Source organism: Vicia villosa, unplaced genomic scaffold, assembly GCF_029867415.1.
Source record: "Vicia villosa cultivar HV-30 ecotype Madison, WI unplaced genomic scaffold, Vvil1.0 ctg.003501F_1_1, whole genome shotgun sequence".
Lineage (NCBI taxonomy): Eukaryota > Viridiplantae > Streptophyta > Magnoliopsida > Fabales > Fabaceae > Vicia > Vicia villosa.
This window is the reverse complement of record NW_026706221.1, coordinates 25573-45510: the sequence shown is the minus strand read 5'-3', so window position 1 is coordinate 45510 and position 19938 is coordinate 25573. Positions and strand designations below refer to the sequence as shown.

The 19938-nt window shown below is 33.1% G+C and overlaps 2 protein-coding genes across 3 annotated transcripts; both read left to right on the top strand.

Annotated features, from left to right (window-relative positions):
* The first annotated feature begins 572 nt into the window (after positions 1 to 572).
* LOC131641077 (dolichyl-diphosphooligosaccharide--protein glycosyltransferase subunit 1B-like) lies at positions 573 to 6809 on the top strand. The gene is made up of 9 exons (XM_058911399.1): positions 573 to 759; positions 1096 to 1140; positions 2485 to 3116; positions 4106 to 4253; positions 5247 to 5426; positions 5547 to 5615; positions 6100 to 6189; positions 6282 to 6432; positions 6527 to 6809. The coding sequence occupies exons 1-8, from the start codon at positions 646 to 648 to the stop codon at positions 6405 to 6407; spliced, it is 1404 nt and encodes a 467-aa protein (XP_058767382.1). The 5' UTR covers positions 573 to 645; the 3' UTR covers positions 6408 to 6432; positions 6527 to 6809.
* A 3297-nt stretch (positions 6810 to 10106) lies between these two features.
* On the top strand, positions 10107 to 14793 carry LOC131641079 (protein ENHANCED DISEASE RESISTANCE 2-like). 2 transcript variants are annotated; one of them, XM_058911401.1, is made up of 19 exons: positions 10107 to 10476; positions 10764 to 10838; positions 10911 to 10964; positions 11047 to 11112; positions 11191 to 11252; positions 11350 to 11477; positions 11571 to 11617; positions 11711 to 11814; positions 11897 to 11992; positions 12075 to 12139; positions 12243 to 12314; positions 12409 to 12555; positions 12728 to 13093; positions 13182 to 13459; positions 13568 to 13618; positions 13717 to 13860; positions 13972 to 14067; positions 14163 to 14264; positions 14336 to 14793. In XM_058911401.1, the coding sequence occupies exons 1-19, from the start codon at positions 10324 to 10326 to the stop codon at positions 14426 to 14428; spliced, it is 2199 nt and encodes a 732-aa protein (XP_058767384.1). In that variant the 5' UTR covers positions 10107 to 10323; the 3' UTR covers positions 14429 to 14793. The 2 variants fall into 2 exon arrangements, with proteins under 2 accessions (XP_058767384.1, XP_058767383.1); XM_058911400.1 differs by having other exon boundaries at positions 12406 to 12555.
* Positions 14794 to 19938: the final 5145 nt, after the last annotated feature.

Genomic DNA, 19938 nt, shown 5'->3' with positions numbered 1-19938 from the left:
AATAGTTGTTCTTAGTATATATTAGTTGTCATCATCAAAAGTTGTTGTCCTCGTTAAAGACATATCACCTAGAAGTAACCCGCAAAATAAGGTTCCACATCGTAGCTCTTATCGAGTGGAGCTATGCATATGGCTACGTCTAGTGCTATTTCAGAGTGTCTCATCCTTATATGACAATGAATGTAAAGGGAGAACCACTTAGACCAGCTCATCAAGAGATATTAGAGGAAGAATAAGCTATGTATTATGGATAGTATTATCATTTGTTACTTTGTAATTTTGACTGTATTATGGATTCATGATTGATATATTTATATATGGCATTTTCATCTTATTAGATAAATAAATGGTTTAATTTATAAAACAATTAGTATGATAATATAGTTATAATACATAGTTTATTATATCAGTGTAGTTCTAAATTAGTATGATATTATAGTTATGATAGTGCATTTCCAAATAATAACTAAAAATTTATTAAATACATGTGCATGTTGTCATAGATAAAATGGGAGGGGAGGATAGTAACTCTCACATGTTATTTTCTATAAGAATGCACTTGTTTGGTATGAAGTAAAATTGAGCCCATAAACTATCTATAGAGAGAACTGAGTTGGGAGAGTCTTCTGTTCGTCAACTGCACCAATGGTCATGGAACCTCTGCTCAAAATCGCAGTGCTCTTTTTCTTCCTTCATCTCTCCATTCTCGTTAACTCATCCCCTTCCCAACACCTTCAGATCATCAATGCCGAACGCAGGGTAACCTTTATTCTTCTATTACAATTCGGAATTCAACGGAAAATTTCATTTCTCTGTTTCGTAATAAAGACACCTGTTTTAGCTCTAGATCTGTACGCACTGTCTTAAAAATTCGAACTTGGGAAATGGGTACATTAATTCGATTGTAGATTCGTGCAGAAATGGGGATTTTCTATCTAATTGATCTATTGGGTGCTCTTTTTTTATGAATTTTTCCCTCAATGACAGTGGATTATGATTGTTGGAGAATTTTATATCTTCAAGGGTATTTTGGGAATCATTCAAATCCTTTATTTGTATATTGTATGATGACTAATATGCTAATGATCCCTGCAGATTGACCTCAATTCTCACATTATTAAGGTGTACTTGACATTGAAGGTAGCACTTTCACACTCTTACTCTTTTGATCATAACTCAACTTTTTCTTCTGTCATTGTTGTCACTTTGCATGTTTGTAAATTGTGTTCTACATGATTAGATTATAGTGAAGCTATGAAACACGGACTCAGACATCGGACGCACTACTATATTGACTCATTGACAGTAATAAGAATTTGAGAAAATTAATCAATTGAATGTTATCCTATTTGTTGGTGACCACACTCATCGGATACTGGACATGCATTGTCGCTGATATAGCGAAGTGGAGTCAACAGATGTTTTTATGCCTAAATTTAGTGTGTATGCTTGGTTTTATTTGATTAAATTGCCAGCGTATAAAAATCTTCTTTCATTATCATTATTGTTCGAATGAACTTTAATTCAGATTCAGTTTATCTCAAAAGTGGTTTTTGATAGAGTTCCAGAGAGAGAGAGAACTTTCTGAATAGTAAATCTAAGTTTAATTTGATTAGTGAATGAAAATCTTACAGATCTGATAGTCCTAATAATAATATTTGTTCTAATATAATGCTTGCTCATTAAACTTTACCTGAGATCTAACATAATGAATCATAGAATTTACAGACTTAACAAACATCAGTTACCAACTAACGACAGAGTTCTCTAGAAACTTTAGAATAATCTCTCACTAGTAGCACACATGACAGACTGATAGTTTGGTTGAAGCTCACGCAAAACACCGCGATGGTGTTAGCTCATGCATAATAATAGTACTTTTTTTGTTGAGATTTTTCCAAGTTTTATCCAATTTGAATAGAGATAGCTTTTGCAAACATTTTGGTCATGTTTGATTCACATAACTGATTTTTATAGAATCAAATTGGTTTAGAATGGAATGCTCATTTCTATGCCAGTATTTGGCTTTCTAAGGAATGGGATTATGCACTCCATGGAACCAAAAACAGAACTGAATCGTATTATAATTAATGAAGTTAGATATAAAAAAACAATTTTCCATTCATTCCGACCTGTGTAACAGGTATCAAACTAAACATATATAACATGAAAGAGCTGTGTGGCAATTTAATTAAATTTAACAGGGACATCAAATAAATATATGAATAAATATCGAGAAAAACACAAACTTGGGCGGGACTATGGCACCCATGTTCCCTTCCTCCCCGGCTCTGCCAGTTACATGCGTGCTCCAATCTATATTGAAGTTTGTTACTTGATTTGGATTCTTAGACCAACAAATCAGTATTTGTTTTGGCCTGTTTTTTCTTGTTTGTTTTATTTCTTTTCTTTTCACTGAATTTAACTATTAAAGCATCTATTACAAATTTGGAGACATAGTGTTTCATAGAGCTTTCCTTTCAGGTTGAAAACTCAGGCACTTCTCCTACTTCAGAAGTACATCTTGCTTTTTCACCTGCTGAAGCCGAACATCTTGCAGTAGTCAAAGCTGCAGCAACTACCGGGAAGAGGAAGAAGAAGACTTATGTTCCTCTTGATGTTAAATCCGCTGAGATACCTGATGGACCAAATGGAACTAAATTTTTCGTTATAACCTTGTTAACTCCACTCAGTAAAGGTGAATCGATAACACTTGAGGTGCTTTACATATTGACACATTCTCTGGAACCTTTCCCAGTAGAAATTAGTCAATCAGAGTCGCAGTTGGTCTATTTCCGTGATAGTGCAATATTATTGTCTCCCTATCATGTCAAGGAACAGACAACTTTCATCAAAACTCCAAGTGCTCGGGTAGAATCATTCACAGTAGTGGAGCCCGCTAAACGAGCTGGTTCGGAGCTAAGATATGGGCCATATGGCAGTCATACCCCGTATTCATATTCTCCTGTACTTGTTCATTTCGAAAATAACAATGCCTTTGCTGTTGTCGAGGAGCTGGAACGTGAAATTGAAATATCTCACTGGGGAAGCATACAGATCACAGAGCGATATAAACTGGTTCATGCTGGTGCTAGACACAAAGGTGTTTTTTCAAGGTATATTTGCTATCTCTTGTTCATTCTTCTTCATGCTCCTCCTGACCTTCATTTTGTTCTTTGAGGAACAATATGTGTCTGGATTAAAGGAATAGAAGAATAATTACTTACATGGCAAAATGATCTCTTCAACATCTTGTAGTATTTGGAATTTAGATATTTGGCGGCATGACCCACCTTTTAGGTTCTACTGTATTTGGTAAAAAGTAGCGGATAACCGATAAGCTAGCTGATAGCAGATTAGCTATTGGGTTGAATTCGTAGTGTTTGGTATAATTAGCCGTTGAACTACTAGCTATTAAATATGAAATGAGATAAATTTTTTTTAATATTTAATTTTTTTAAACTAACATAATAAGCGTAAAATTGACAAAAAATGACGAGTTATAAGCTCAAATGCTAGTTGAAGTAGCTTAGAAAAAATTGTTACCAAATAGGTCTATTTTGGTTACATGAGTTTGTAAGCTATAAGCTTGAAAATTGACATTGCCAAACGGAGCCTTAATATAGCCTTAATATATTTATTTATGTGTTATTTGTATAAATGTTTTTTGATATGTATTGTAATCATCAATAGATGAATCATCAAATTATCTAATTTCTCACAATTCTGACTGATATGGTGATTTGGTAACATTGAAATTTATCTTTCCCTTACATGTTTCATTGCAACATTTGGTACAAAAATAGACCAATCGTTATCTTTAAAGTAGCTAATAGAAGAATAGGATCTTTCTACTGTTTTAAGCACATAGGCAACCAGTTGTTATTAATACTCTTGTATTAGGATTGTCATGATTTAGAAAATGCCTAGATTTGGACTTCTACTTTTCAAATGGATCAGCTAACTTACGGCTAATAAAACATTAACATATAGTACATTATTTTGGTTTATGTATAATTTTAAAATTCTTCTGAATAATTGTAATATTTTATCCTTTATTTAAAGTTTCTTTTATTACATGTAACTGGGTATTTTTTGTTGACAGAGTTGAATATCAAACTAGATCAGGTGTTAGTGGTGCTTCTTCATTTAAAAGTCTTCTTGCAAAACTACCCCCTAGGGTTCATTCAGTATACTACCGGGATGAAATTGGCAATATTTCCTCTTCACATCTACGTACAGATTTTCTAAAGGTGAGATATATCATTTGTATCTTAAAATAGCATGCCTTTTCTCTCACCTCTCACCTGACTTAGAGTAGTCGTTCAAAATTCACTTGTATGCCTCTTTAATAATGACGGGCACCATTTCTTTTCTTTCCTCCTTTTTTTCTTCTTTTGCAAGCAATTATGACTGAAATCTTTATTATTTATTTGATCTATGGTTATGTATTATTGGATGCCATTGACACCATAGTTAGTCAATAAAAGCAGAGGTATGGAAGTGACGATTTCTTGTAGTTTCTGCATGGATTGTTTCTATGTTAATAAAATGTTTAGTGGGAAAATGTTCTACTATTAGTTTTGTGGAGGCTAGAATTCACCAAGGCAGGACAAATAGGCTGTCAAGATCGTGATCTTGTATAAGATCAGGAGGTGATAGCAATATCGTAAAACATAAGATCGTAGCTAAGATTGGAAGATCCTTCCCAATTATTTTTGAAAGATTGAGAGGGGGTAACAAGATTGAAAAACATTAGATCGTAAAAAAATTCACAAGATCCTACTGAAACGAAAAATAATACTATATTTTTAAAGTATTTTTACATAATATATTTTAGTAGGCAAGTGTATTAGTTGGAAAATGACCCTTATTCATGTTCTTTAGACACGTATAATTGAGTTTTTATACTTTCTTTCTGCCCCCATAATTGTTGCGCCTTTACATCTTGTCATCCTTCTCGGCTTTTAATGGTGGTGGCTAGAAAACAGTCAATAATGGCTGGAATGGGCCATGATCGCACAAAATCAATGGTTTTATAAAAAATTTCACGATTCGGCTACAACACACGATTTTACTTAAGATCGGGATTGCTGGGGGTGAATGAGATTGTAAAATCGTAAAATCTAGATCGAGATCTTGACAACCTTTTAGTCTTGACCAACAAAATGATGAATCTATTTTACTTGATCTTTATTTTATTCTGCCAGGCTTGATCTCATACTTTACATTTTTATCAATTGCAGTCAGAACTTGAATTTGAACCTCGATATCCTCTATTTGGAGGCTGGAAATCCACCTTTCTCATTGGTTATGGGCTACCATTGCAAGACTTCCTTTTTGAGTCTCCGGACGGCAGAAGATACCTCAATTTTACTTATGGTTGCCCTCTTGCTCAGACCGTGGTTGACAAGTTGATTATAAAGGTGAGTGTGATTTTGCATTTGTTATTGTTACTATCAAGTAAAATTTATGCCTTTTGATTTCGACTGCATCTGCATGCAATAATGGAGGTTAAATTTATCCTTTTTGAACCATTTAATTAGGTTGTGCTTCCAGAGGGATCCAAAAATCCTGCAGCCGTGATTCCTTTTCAAGTAGATCAACATCTAGAGGTAATGTTTTCTTGGAATAATACTGCTTATTCAAACTGGCTTTGTTTCAACTGCACATACTGCATATGCAGCTTCAGCAGTGTTTGACTGAAAAAAGTATTTAAGATTTGATTTGACTATCTTTTTGGCTTATAGGAAATCACTGCCCCTGCTTCTGCCTCGGGAAAATTGTTATTGCTATGTACGATGGTTAATATTTGTTGGTAGATGATACCATTGTTAGTGAAAGCGCTAGGGTTAAGACGGTCAATGATTGTTAGGCACCTAAGATATTTTGTTCTGATTAGAGAAGACAATTTCTAATCTTTGATAGGGAAAACATAGTGTTGAAGTTATATACACAACTTTTGGTTTCCCTGAGATGTTTTATATTTCTTTCTTCTCTGAATATAGTTGCCTGTGCTAGTGCTGAATTTCACTTGTTATCTTTATAGCATACAGTAAAAGTAGCAGCTAAAATGGTTTGATCTTTGAACTTTTGCAGACCAAGTATTCATACCTTGACATTGTGGGAAGGCCTGTGATGGTTCTAGAAAAGAGAAATGTTGTTCCTGACCATAACATCCCTTTCCAGGTATCACCAAACCCAGTTCTAAGATATCTTTCTAAAACTGGTTTTGAACGTGGCTGTTTCATACTCTAACCATGTTTTTGTTGTGGGGGTAGGTATACTACAATTTCAACCCTATATTCATGCTTGCTGAGCCATTGATGCTGGCGTCTGTTTTTTTCCTGCTTTTTGCGGCGTCTGTGGCATATTTACATATGGATATTTCCATCCGCAAGTCATGAACATCTCTAGCTAGTTTTCTGAAAGGTACGTGTTAAAATAAAATCTCTCGCTTTGAACTATTTTTATTTTATGATTTAAACAATCTCTATAAGCAATTCAAATATTGTTTGTTTGACAGGCGGCACGGGACTGAGCAGATCAACCATTTTGGCAATACTGTATGAAGTTTAGCACTAATAGTTTTGCTTGTTTGTAATATTTTCCCCCCGGCAATTTGATCTTATGCCATGTTTCTAAACTAGCGATGAACCATTACTTCCATTTAAGAAACATAGAATATGGTAGTTGAGGAAGAAACTTACATGATGTTTTTTCCAGGTATTAGAAATATTATAATTTTATACTTGGTAGTCAATACACGAACTGAAATTAAAAAAGATCTCTTACATGATCTTTCCTCATTGTCCTGTCTCCCACTTAGTCACACAGCTTGGCCATCGATAACTAGCGATGGGAAAATTATTTCCATGATACTGTATCATCTACTTTGTTCCATTCATTAGCTATTAGTAAATTAGCCACTTTCATATTTCTGAAAAACCACACATGATTCTGAAAGTATACCCTACTGTTGTATGAGGGAAATGAATCTCCAGTGTAGTAACTGTGCAACACAGTTGTAGATTTCAACGCCTGAGTTTGTCTTAAACCGAATTATCGAATCTGTTTTTTTTTTCCTTTTGAAATAACCAAATTCATAAATAAGATAAGGACAAGAAGTGCTATCAGAACATCAGTTTGCGAAATAACAGGATAAACCCATATTACATTGTGCTACACCAACCAACCACCAAGGACACAGTAGCTTAACCAACCTAAAAGATTTATACCAATTGATAAACAAGATCACAACCAATTTCAATGCTAAGCAAGAGGTAAACCGACCACGAAACCGCAACGACGCTCCAGGAAAGCCCTCCAGACTTAGCAACTTTCAACACCCTGCTGCACCGACTCTGCTGCATCAATAAAAACATATCAGCGGAAACAACCAAACAGACGAAAATTAGAGCCTACAATCTAGCCCCCATCACAAGCCACATCAAAGCTACAACACCCGATCACGACATCACGACATATATAGTTACTAGAGCTTTCCGCCAAAAAGACCCAGCTACAACACTGTTGTGATGACAAACTCGGATAAAAGTAAAACCGCAACTGAATAATGAAACAAAACAAAATTATGTTGCAGACTCACAGCCGCCAGGACTTGGACGATTCAAAATTCCAGTAGTTACAAAACCACTACATGAGACAAACTGAATCCTCTACAACGATATGTTCGCGGAACGCCGACCACAAAGGGGTAAGAGCACACAAGACATAGCAGGGCCCTTTGCTGAAAAGGCAGCAACTATACAGGACCAAACAAATTGTTAATGCCTGAACTTCCCTCATATTCACTGCTGAAATCAAATTACGCACAAGACCAGAGAAACACTCCAATTGATCAAAAATACCTCCAATAAAGCAAAAAATAGTCATTTCCATAAGGCAAATGATCCACAAAATAACCACCAGCCAAGTTCTCTGCGAAGCTGCTAACAACACCCAATACCAAACCTGCGGCAACCGCTAACATCACCCAACCTACCTCACTTGCCTTTGTTGATTGCTGTCAGTTAGAGATAGAAGTCGACATTCTGATCAATAACCCCAGCCTTGTTACACACCAAATTAACCTCTGAAATACAAATCATATTCCATCACTTGACCATTTTGAGTCGAAACAACATCGAGCAGCCATCATAGGACCAAGTTAGAGATTTACTCAACCTTGATGCCTAGACAAACTAAGGGGTTCAAAGTTCAAACACCACATAGCTATGTCATCCGAAGTCAGATTTGCTTTTATTCAGAGCCACATGAAAGAAAACGGGTCTAAAATCTTATCCTGTTCCGCGAAAAAATGCGGGTAAAAAGGGCTTTCCCCGTAGGCCGGGCCCGTTTTGCCACCCCTATATAAAACCACGTTTCAAAAATATAATATATTTTTTGTTCTGGAATGAAACAAGTTGATGACAGTAATACAAATTTGGTCTCACAAGTCACAAAGATTATAATACAAAATGTTGCACATGGAATGAAAGGAATATTAATCTTGATGGTGATATAAACCAAGTGTCAAACATAAACCAATAAAATATATAAGCAAATATTGATGGAACACAAATAAGGTAAAAGATGAAAATGATTCCTCAGCAGTTATATGTCTCTATCTCTATCAATATTTTTTAAAATAAAATCATTTAATGGTGAAGAATGAATAAAAAATGATTTAATAATTATTATATCTTTGATTACAGTAACTGTGTCCTTTTCTGTAAAAGATACCTAATACTTCCAATAAAAAATTTATAAAGACGATCTAATAAAAGAAAAATAAGAGTGGCGGAAGCATAATAGGATGAATATTGTTGGCGCAAAAACTCTTCATATAGTATATAGTAATACATCGATAAAATAATAGTAAAAATATGAAAAAAGTTGGTTTTTTTTTGAAGATTTTAAAAGGGAAGGTTTTGGAGAGTTACATTTACATCTGTGTGTTTGATATTCTTTTTTTAAATTTAACAACAATATGATTTTATATTTTAATTTAATATATTGTTTTTTAATTAAAGACAAGAATTTCCCGCTAGTGATGTTTGTTGATTATTATGTTTTAGATAGACCCTAACGACCAAATCATGGCGGGACAAACAAAAGAAGCTGTCATTCCTTTCTATTTAAGAATTTCAATCAGGACGATTGTTAATTACCATTCTACCCTTTTATATATTGCATAAAATGTGTACCTAAATAGCCCTTATAATTTCTAATCTTATCATATTTGTTTATCTGGCAAGCATCCTTATCTAACATTCAATGAGTGTGTTTGATTGACTTAAAAAATAAGTACTGAATATGATAATTTTTTTATATTTTAATGTAGAAACTAATTATGATATTTGCAAAAAAAATGTTAAGAGATTGAACAAAATCATGAATTCTTCTCTCCCACTAAATCATGAGACAACTTTTTGTTTCAAACACAAATTATAAATAAAAAAAAATCAAAATATCTTTTTTTTACTCTCTTTCTCATTATTTTATATTTTAATTCATAAATATAATATTAATATTTTATATATCAATAAAAATATTATAATAAAAATTATATTATTTTTATTCAGTTCATCGACATATCAAATAAATTAGAGAAAAAAATATTTATTTATTATTTTTCTTCTCTTCTCATTATTATTTTGATTCATAAATATCAATATTTTTATATCAATAAAAAATATTAGATAAAAAGGTATATTATTTTGTCTGTTGCATAAACATATTAAATTTTTTCATTTTTTCCTCCTTATTATTTAATATTTTGATTCATAAATATTATATTTTATATATCATTAAATAACATTATAGTAAACGCATTATTTTGTTAGATGCATAGACATATCAAGTAAATCAAGACATTTTTTTTCCAATACATTAACTATCAAATAGAGTACAATACACAAAGTTGTCTTGTAAACGCACTTATTTTTAAAATAAAGAATTACAAATTAATTAAATAAAAAAACATTTTCCTAAATAGAATACAGCATTGTCTATGGCTTTGGAGAAAAAAGAAAAGGGTAATATTGTAAACTCAAGTATTCTCGTACATGTGCAACGATAAAACATGCGAAAATTAGTTGTTCTTGAAGCGGCAACATAGGAAACAAAACAACAATAAACATCCAAAGAATCATTGTCACTGTGATTTCATTTTTGGTTCTCTGATTCCCATCATCGGGATCAGAGGATCAATCAATCTTTTGTTTTTCATTTAACAGAGCCCCTGAAGTTTTTCCCTTTTGAAGAAAAAAACACGCAATTTTGAAGAATCCGAGAGTGCAATTTCTCAATTTCTCGAAAATGGGTACTCCTAAGAAGGAGGGAAAAATGGAAGGGTGGCTTTATCTATTTCGTTCTAGTCGGTTTGGTCAGCATTACTCACGTAAACGATACTTCATTCTCAAAGATAATGTTCTCACAAGTTTCAACATCAAACCCTCCTCACAAATGGAGGTATATTCTCTTATCAATCCAAAAAGTTTCCATTTTTTATCCAAAAATTTATGTTAATGTTTTGCCTTTTGTTTTGAGGTTTTACCATATATAATCATTCGTTGTCTGTTGTCTGTTTATCTGTTATTTCTGTATAATCTTGAAATTTTATATAAAAATCCAGAACAATTTATTTTTAAAATGATGTTTATGTTTTTGCTTGCTTTTGGTGATGATGTTGCTATGCTTGGTTGTGATTAAGTTGTTTATTAATTGTGAAAGATGAATGAAAGGATTGTGATTTTCAGGAGCCAATTAGAAGTGCGATGATAGACTCGTTCATTCGGGTTACTGACAATGGAAGGGAGAGTATCAACAAAAATGTAAGAAAGTTTGAATGGCATTTGTTTCTTTGAGGAATTGATTGAATTAAGAATTTGGTTTGCGTTGCGCAGGTGTTCTTTATTTTCACTATATATAATGCTTCAAATCAAAAGGATAAGCTTAAGGTTTGTCTCAAAACTAAATATTCAAACAAAACTTTACTTTTTTTCACTAGATTAATTCATTGTTTGAATTCCATGTTTATAGTTGGGAGCAAGTAGTTCAGAAGAGGCTGCGAAATGGATACGTTCTTTTCAGGAAGCTGCTGTGAAGGTTCTACACTCTCTGGCTTCAATTAGTAGAAGGCTTTGTCTCATGATAAGAAACTTATTTTTGTTATATGTTTTTCAGGAGAATCCGAATACGGCTAAGAATTTTGTGGCTTGTCACAAGAGAGGGCGCTCATCTTTGAGGTATATCAACTGATTTTCAATATTGACTTTGAATCCTTGCACTTTTTCCTTGTACTTTTTATTCGGCTGCTTAATGTGTAAAGCATTGTTGAAACAGATATGGAGGAACAAAAAGCATAGATTGGAAATACTCTAATTTGAGTTTTCAATCATGTGCATACTCTGAAGTTATGACCACTGACGTTATTGCGCCTTCTCCGTGGAAGATTTTTGGCTGTCAAAATGGTGAAGCTTTAGCGCCTACCTAGATTCTAAATCGGTACTAAACTCATATAAAGCTAGTGGCTTAATGTGTATTTGACAGTTATTTTTGTGCAGGGCTAAGGATGTTCAAAGAAGCCAAATGTTGGGATTCACACGGAAGGGTAAGTTGCTACTAACTTGGTAATGTTTTGTTTTTGTACTAGGATTATCTTGTTTTTTAAAAGTGAAAACTGTTGTTGGTATTATTCATTCAGCAACGGAGAGGTGATCACCCTGCAATAATGGCAGTTGGCGTGGTTGATGGAACTTCAGAGGCCATTTTTAATACTCTAATGTCTCTTGATCCCTCAAGAACCGAGTAAGTCGTCCAAATCAATCACTTATGTTTCTATTTAGACCAAATACAATAAGAGTGAGTATTTAATTAATGAAGTTTGCAGATGGGACTTTTGTATAAACCGAGGAAGTGTGGTCGATCACCTAGATGGTCATACAGATATCATTTACCTGCAATTGTACAATGATTGGCTACCTTGGTACGCGTACTAATTCACACATTAAACATGTTACTATAACTAGTAATTTTCATATGAATATAATCTCATTATATATGTGTAGGGGTATGAAACCAAGAGATTTATTGCTACGAAGATACTGGAGAAGAGAGGACGATGGCACATACGGTACAATTACCACTAGTTATGCTTATGAATATGAACTCGTGCTTCATTCATCAGTTAACTCTTTTTTGTTTTTTTTTTTTTGCTTTGATTGTGTAATAAGCAGTATTATTATATCATTCCGTGTGTCATTCCAAGTGCGCACCCAAGAAAGGCTACGTTCGAGCTTCGCTTAAAAGTAATGTATCCTTTAAATTTTACGTTCATTATTCTTTACATTTTTACCTTCATTTTAACTTAATTTTATTTCTTTATTGTAACACGTCTAGCAGGTGGAGGATTTGTGGTGACTCCTGTTAACAAAGGAACTCAATCAGTTGTAAGACATATGCTTGCTATTGACTGGAGATTATGGAAACTAGATTTACGACCTTCATCTGCTAGATCCATAACCATTCGTATGCTTGAGAGAGTTGCAGGTATCATCTATCTATCTATCTATTCTGAGAAAAATATTTTATGATCTTTTGCGCGATCTTTACTATTAGTTTTTTTTATGATAAAGTTACTTTATGTAGTTTACTCACATATTTTTATACATATGTGAATACGATATTATATGTGAGTTTTTACAATGATTTTTGTTTGCAGCACTAAGAGAATTGTATCGAACCAAAGCAGGAACCTACTCATCTGAGTCTCTTGTAATGACAAAAGATATCGGGTTGCCAATTACCGTAAAGGAGGATGTTAAGATTAAAGTTCTAGAAGAGAATAATAAGCCGGTTGATGAATTTGTGGAAATGCAAGATGAAGTGGACGACAAAGAAATTCGCGGCCGTACCAGTTTAATGGGATTGAATGATTCTGATGAGTTCTTTGATGTTCCTGAATCAACCGAATATGATCACTTTGATAATCAATGGCACCCGGACTTGTGTTCAGAGCAACTCGGCGTGCCCCAACCCAGACTATCATCAGCTGCTGGTTTGGTCAAAAAGTTACATGATCTTGCAAGTTAGTTTTAATCGATGTTTCTCAATTAGAATATTCTGAAACGATTTTACGAGAACTTAGTTTAAATTTTTAAACATATATGTTGCAGTTCAAAAGAAGGGTTACATTGACTTGCAAGAGGCAGCTAGGGAGGAAAATGCATCATGCTCTTATGGATCCACTCTTCAAAAAGATCCAAAATGTACTTTACCTTGCACTTGGGCCGATTCTGATCCGTCTTTGTTTTTGGTTCGAGGCGAAACTTATTTACAAGACCATACAAAGGTCAAGGCAACCAACACCTTGATGCAATTGGTTGGTGCAGATTGGCTCCGGTGTGACAGACGAGAAGATGATTTGAGTAGTCGTCCCGGTTCCATAGTCCAGGTATTTTCTTATTCCTTTCATGAGTTATTAGATATGGTAATTTTCATCATCGAAATATTACTGCTAGTAATTTCTTACGATACATGCTTTACATTTGGACTTTTTCAGAAATATGCAGCAAATGGTGGTCCAGAATTCTTTTTTGTTATCAACATACAAGTGAGTTTGACCTCATATCATGATTATTTATTATATTCATGATCGTCTTTAAGTATCAAATTGTTAATTTACTTTATCATACTCTTATCATGAATCAGATGCCGGGAAGTCCCTTGTATAACATTGCAGTCTATTACATGATGAAAACTCCTTTAGAAGACAATCCTTTACTGAAAAGCTTTGTTGAAGGAGATGATACTTACAGAAACTCGAGATTTAAGCTCATACCATATATTTCTAAGGTCAATTACATATCTAAGATTTCAGATACATATCTAAAGTTTTTGGTATATATCAAGATGATTGATTATCTATCTAATGATTTGTATTCCCTTGCAATTTTAATCTTTTAGGGATCATGGATAGTCAAGCAAAGTGTTGGAAAGAAAGCATGTTTGATTGGACAAGCGTTAGAAATAAATTACATTCGTGGCAAGAACTATCTCGAGGTTACTAATATTGCAAAATCTTTGTAATCCTTAATAGCTTAAAGTTTCATTTATTTCATATGCTAACATTTAAATTGTGTAAATCGTGTTATTAGCTTGACATCGACGTTGGATCTTCGACGGTTGCACGAGGAGTGGCAAGCCTAGTTCTTGGATACCTGAACAATTTGGTGGTAGAAATTGCATTTTTGATACAGGTAATAAAAACTAATTGTGATTTGCCGACAATGTAAAACTTTTTATACTGACAGTGTATTATCACGTGCAGGGTAACACACCGGACGAGCTTCCTGAAGTCCTCATCGGAACATGTCGACTCAATCATATGGATGCAACCAAAGCAATTGCAGTGAATACTTAACTTCTAAAACTTGAAATATCTTGATATTTTTGAGGAGCAGAAGCTGAGACTGTCTCCTATAGTATTAACAACAGCAAAAAGGAGAAAAAACAAAGTAAAGGATGAAAAGTGGTACATGTTGTTGAAGAACTTGTTGCCCTGCATGCTTCATGATATTGGTGTAGTAGGAGTTTTTCCTGTGAGATTTTGCTGAGGCTAATCACATTGTAAAGAAAGTTATTATTTAATAGTATCTATTTTATGATATGCTGAACAATAACCTATTCTTTTGTTGAATTCATGCATTGATTATGTAAAAGTGAAATAGATAAAGCTACATGAGGCTGATTTAAATTAGACAGTGGCCTTCAGATTCTTCTTTTTCATTGCTCTAATCAGTTCTGTTTAAATGATGTTATGGAGTCCATAGTTATTTTCCCTTAATGTTGGGACTAAAAAACAATGATCTATTAATTAGAGGCTTATTTTTTTCAATAAAAAAGTATAATATATATCATAATATTGAGAACTTTAAATACTGTAAAAAAAATAAGAAAACTTTAATGTAGTTAGAATTTTGGCTGGACATTTTCTTATATAGATTATCCGTTAAAAATACAAATTTTTAAAATTTAATATAGATTCAAAAATATATATATATATATATATATATATATATATATATATATATATATATATATATATATATATATATATATATATATAACACTTGTATTAAACTAAAATTTAGGTAGGAATATATAATATGTTCCGTTAAAATTAGTGCTATGCAAAAATATTAGTTGTAGGGGCGCAGAATCAAACCCGCAACATTCTACTTATTAATTTTTAAAATAGTGAAATCTCAACCACTCAACTATTTCAAAAAAAAAAAAAATTTAAAAAACTAAAAGAAGTTCATTAAACTTAATAAACATTATGTTTATTTTTCGATAAAATAATTATTTTACTATATTTTTATAGTGTTTTGGTCTGAGTCATTATCCAACTAACTTTGACTCAGTTCAATACAGAATCTCCTAAGAGCCACATCGATGAATGTCTATGTAGCATCACATCTAAGAAGTCACCTCTGAGACTTCATGTCATGTCATTGACGATGCACCCGTAGAGCAACTAGGAGTGTACATAAGTCAGTTTTGATTAATTTTGGCCAAAACCACAATTCAAACCAAATAAAGTATACCGATTTGCATAAGTTAAAATAACTACTCACACTTGAAATTGGAGTATTTAACATGTCACTCCCACACAAAAACTTAACACCCTCATATAATGGCTGCTATTACCTTCATGCCTTTACAATTTTTATTTTTTAAAAATTATTTTCGCATTTGATTTTTCGAGAAAATGCTAGAATTTTTTGAAAACTCTGGTAGTTCATATTCAAAAAAATTTGTAATACCACCGAAAATTTTCGGTAAACTACAACAGTTTCAAAAATTTTGATAGTATTAAATTTTTATTTTCTGAAAAAATTCATACCAACAATTTAAAAATGAACTAACGAAAATTTTGTTCTTGCCACCCTCTCAAATGTGTCCATAGACAATTTTGAAATTATAAAAAAATGTGGGGTGACAAATTAAATTTCTATTTTTAAATTTTTTTCTAAAATAAATATAAATGTTGTGTCATTTTTAAAAAATACTCCAGATATTCTTAGTAGTTTAGCTTATAATCGCTATTCTTTTAAGATCAAATGTCTAAACATAATATAAAATTTAAGATAAAAATGTTTGCAAAAAATCAAATTCTATTATGATAGTATTTAAAATTACATACAAGACTCAATCCTTACTAGCATTAACATTAATCAAAATTCTACATCCTAAATAATTTAACACGAGGACTCACAAAATCACAAATGTTTAGAAGCCTAAAATAGAAGCAATTAAGCATAAACACATCAAAGTCAACATTACAAAAAAGAGGTATACAATAATGTCTAAATATCCTCCACAATTCCAATAAAAATTCAATATTAAAACTATAAATATTAGTTCATATATCAATTCATTAAGATACCTAACAAATATAGTAGATAGTGGTAAAAAATTTATGGATTGAGTTGGTTGGTTAGGCATTATGAGTTGGGTCTGAGTTTATCTGAAATCCAATTTTTTTTTAATAATTTTTCATTTTCGAAAACCATGTTAACTCACAAATCTAGACCAGCCCGCATTTTTGGATCGGTTAGATCGGATTTGGTAGATTTACCCAACCCATATACACCCCAATAAGCAGCTATCCACAAGAAGGTTCTAGTACTGATAAATCTAGCCTAGCAAATATCTAAACTAAAGCAACTAGAAGAGGTAGAGTTGTCAGATCATATTTTGAAGGACCCTATGACAACTATCTATTTCTCACAAGTCCAAGGAAGAAACATATAGGTCCTTTAAAACCTTGTTATAAAAGGCCATCGAATGCTCCATATTTTGTTACACATTATTGTAACATTAAATATGTTTCATTTTTCGTCATCATTGACTCAGACGTCAAAGTGTCTGCATGCATCCCTCTTCATCAGACCATAACATCAATACACAAAACTAGTTATCGAAGTACACCACCCTATTTATGAACCATATTGGTTTACTCTAGATCATTTGGTGTCATTTGTGGAAAACTAAAATTCAATGTTCCCACCATACCAATCCACAACAAGACCTAATGGTAAACAATGGGAAAATAACTGTAATGACGTCGGTGACCAAACTACACAGGTTTTTAGCTAGTGAGATCTTTAGAATAACTTAGGAACCAATATATGAACACATAACATATTCTTCACACAAGGAAACTCATTTTCCTCCTCTACCACTTGAGATTATGACTGAAATTCTGTTCCCCAGGGGACAAATATCAAACGTGATATCCTAGACAATTGGTTCGACAAGTTAAACCAACATTACCATATTTACCGCAGTCTAACTTGTTCAAGATGATAGAGAAGAAAAGTAATAAAGAACACAAAAATTGGTAACCCAGTTTGATGCAACAGCACCTACGTCGAGAGGGTTGGCTTCCAACCCAATAAAGGAATTTCACTATTAGTAATTTAGTACACGTAGTCTTATAAAATCAACAAGCCAGTGTTGTTCAATGCCTTTTCCTAACACTACCCAATGAAATTCTATTTACGATCCCCCCTAAATATGAGAAATTCATTCACTTTCTCTCAATCACTAAACCCTAATGATTAATCTCAATCATTGTGAATGTACATTGAAATACAACTCAACTAGACAAACTTACACTATGTTAAGTTACTGAAACATAGTGTGGTGTACACAAAAGTAACAGGGACTCAAATAAACCTTAACACTCTAAATATCTTTAGTGGTTTTCTTGTTTCCAATGTATGTTTGAGCTCCTTTTATAGCAAAGTATTATGAGCCATTTCTTCTTGGATATTTGATTTGATTTGATCCAAAATAATTGCACAATAAGTTGGATATGATTTATTCCATAAATCTCTCCAACAAAAAAGATATGATTTGTTATAATTCAAATTCAAATTTAATCTCCATAGCTGTTAAAAAATCACCTAATCATATTGCTAAGCAAAAGCAATAAAATCTAATTGAATCTTCATCAGAAAACCTTCACAAAACGCAGCACCATGGCCTGATGAGAAAGACCCAGATGTCGTATCCACATGTTGCGATATCACGTCCAACATGTGTCCCTTATGCCCCAGAAAAACAACTTGACACAACTGAGCAATCTTGAACACTTCTCTATATTGTTGTTTTGCATAATGTGGTCAATCCAAAAAGGAACAAGAATCTTCCCCTTTGGAAAATTACGGCAAAACAACTCTTCAAGATAAATAGCACTCATTAAATCAGAATAAGTCACATATAATATAAGACTAATAGAGAATACACTATCATCAACAACATTCATTAGAGTTGTAGCACAACAATAGAAAATAGTTGCATTTAGAGCATATGCCACACAATAACAATGCTCCATAATCAATCATTCAATCATGCAGTCATTTACAATCTTAGTCATGCATGGGACTCAGTCAGTAAATAGTTAGTAGCATGCAATCCTATCAACTAACAATTATCTACATACAATCATTCACATACTTAGTTATGCATAACACAAATAGTTAATAGTCAGTATCATGATATGCATAATACTACTAATTAAGAGCTCACACGAAAAGGGCCAGACTTATTGCTTGATGCTCTAGCATGTGAGAACATCATTAGTGCTTACCTGATAGTCACTACTAAAAAATTGCCTATTACATGTTAGTTAGTCACACTAACTAACATAGAACACATACACCACGTCACTACTCCCCCTTTTGCCATAACTTGTCAAAGGGTTAGCACTTCAAAATAGAAACTAGGGGCCAGTCATACAGAGGTTACTATGTTAACACATACACAACCAGATCATGATTAGAGCAACCAGAACAACATCAAGAGATGCACGAGCATTATATCATTTATTATACATAATCTTAAGAAGCTCTAAAGCCTTTAAAGATCCAGAACAAAAACATTCCCATAATACAAGGGCCAACAAACTAAACTGAAACTGAATTACCCCCCCCCCCCCCCCACCATTGAAACCTTCAGTCTTCATGCCTAATTGAATCCATGAAGGTAACCCATATTTCATTATCATCTGAGTCACGTTATTGCACTGGTTTCTTCTTCAAGGTATTCATCTTGGACACATATGTTTTCCCTTTTCCAGATGGTCCATAATGGATTTCTACATTTGCAACAGCAGTGGAACCACCTCCATTGTTCTTGTTCCATTCATCCTTAAGAAACCTCTCAATAGCCTTGTCGATGTTGATTACCTTCCTATAGGAAGTCTTCTTGGATTTCTCCTGGTTCTGGCTCATGTTGAAAAGCACACACTTGGAAGATAGAAGAGATAATTTCTTTCTTGGTACCGGATAAGGATATGAGAATTTTTCTCTTTCTTGTATCGATTGTCCAAATAAAAGGAGTAATTGAAAAAGAATAAATCCCCGTAAATATACGTGTAGCATAGAGAATATAAGAGAGGATTTAGCTTGATATCCTTGCATGTTTCTCTAGCTTTGACTGCTATAGGATCTTACATATGTACACACAAGTGTACTTCTTAATTTTCAAAGTGGACATCATTTGATGGCTTAGTGAATATGTCAACTATTTTTCAGTTTCTTTGTGCTCTATATTGACAACTTTATCTTCCACAAGTTCTTTAATTTAATGGTGACGAATTTCAATGTGCTTGATTCTACTATGTTGAACATGATTCTTTGGTATATTTATGGCACTCATGTTGTCAAAGAATAGTGTCATGACATATCGTTTAACATTGTACTCCTCCAGTTTTTGTTTCATTCAGAGCAATTGAGTGCAAATGCTTCCAGCAGCAATGCACTATGCTTTAGAAGTAGGCAATGAGACACAATTTTGCTTCTTGTTGAATCAAGAAATCGGATTGTTTCCAAGGAAGAAACATCCACCCGTTGTACGTTT

Excerpts from the sequence above, each read along its gene's own strand:
- LOC131641077 (XM_058911399.1), top strand. The coding sequence starts at position 646 with ATGGTCATGGAACCTCTGCTCAAAATCGCAGTGCTCTTTTTCTTCCTT. Across the intron at positions 3,117-4,105 it reads CACAAAGGTGTTTTTTCAAG|AGTTGAATATCAAACTAGAT; the intron begins GTATATTTGCTA and ends TTTTGTTGACAG. Across the intron at positions 5,427-5,546 it reads TTGACAAGTTGATTATAAAG|GTTGTGCTTCCAGAGGGATC; the intron begins GTGAGTGTGATT and ends CCATTTAATTAG.
- LOC131641079 (XM_058911400.1), top strand. The coding sequence starts at position 10,324 with ATGGGTACTCCTAAGAAGGAGGGAAAAATGGAAGGGTGGCTTTATCTA. Across the intron at positions 11,993-12,074 it reads TACAATGATTGGCTACCTTG|GGGTATGAAACCAAGAGATT; the intron begins GTACGCGTACTA and ends ATATATGTGTAG. Across the intron at positions 13,619-13,716 it reads TTTTTGTTATCAACATACAA|ATGCCGGGAAGTCCCTTGTA; the intron begins GTGAGTTTGACC and ends ATCATGAATCAG.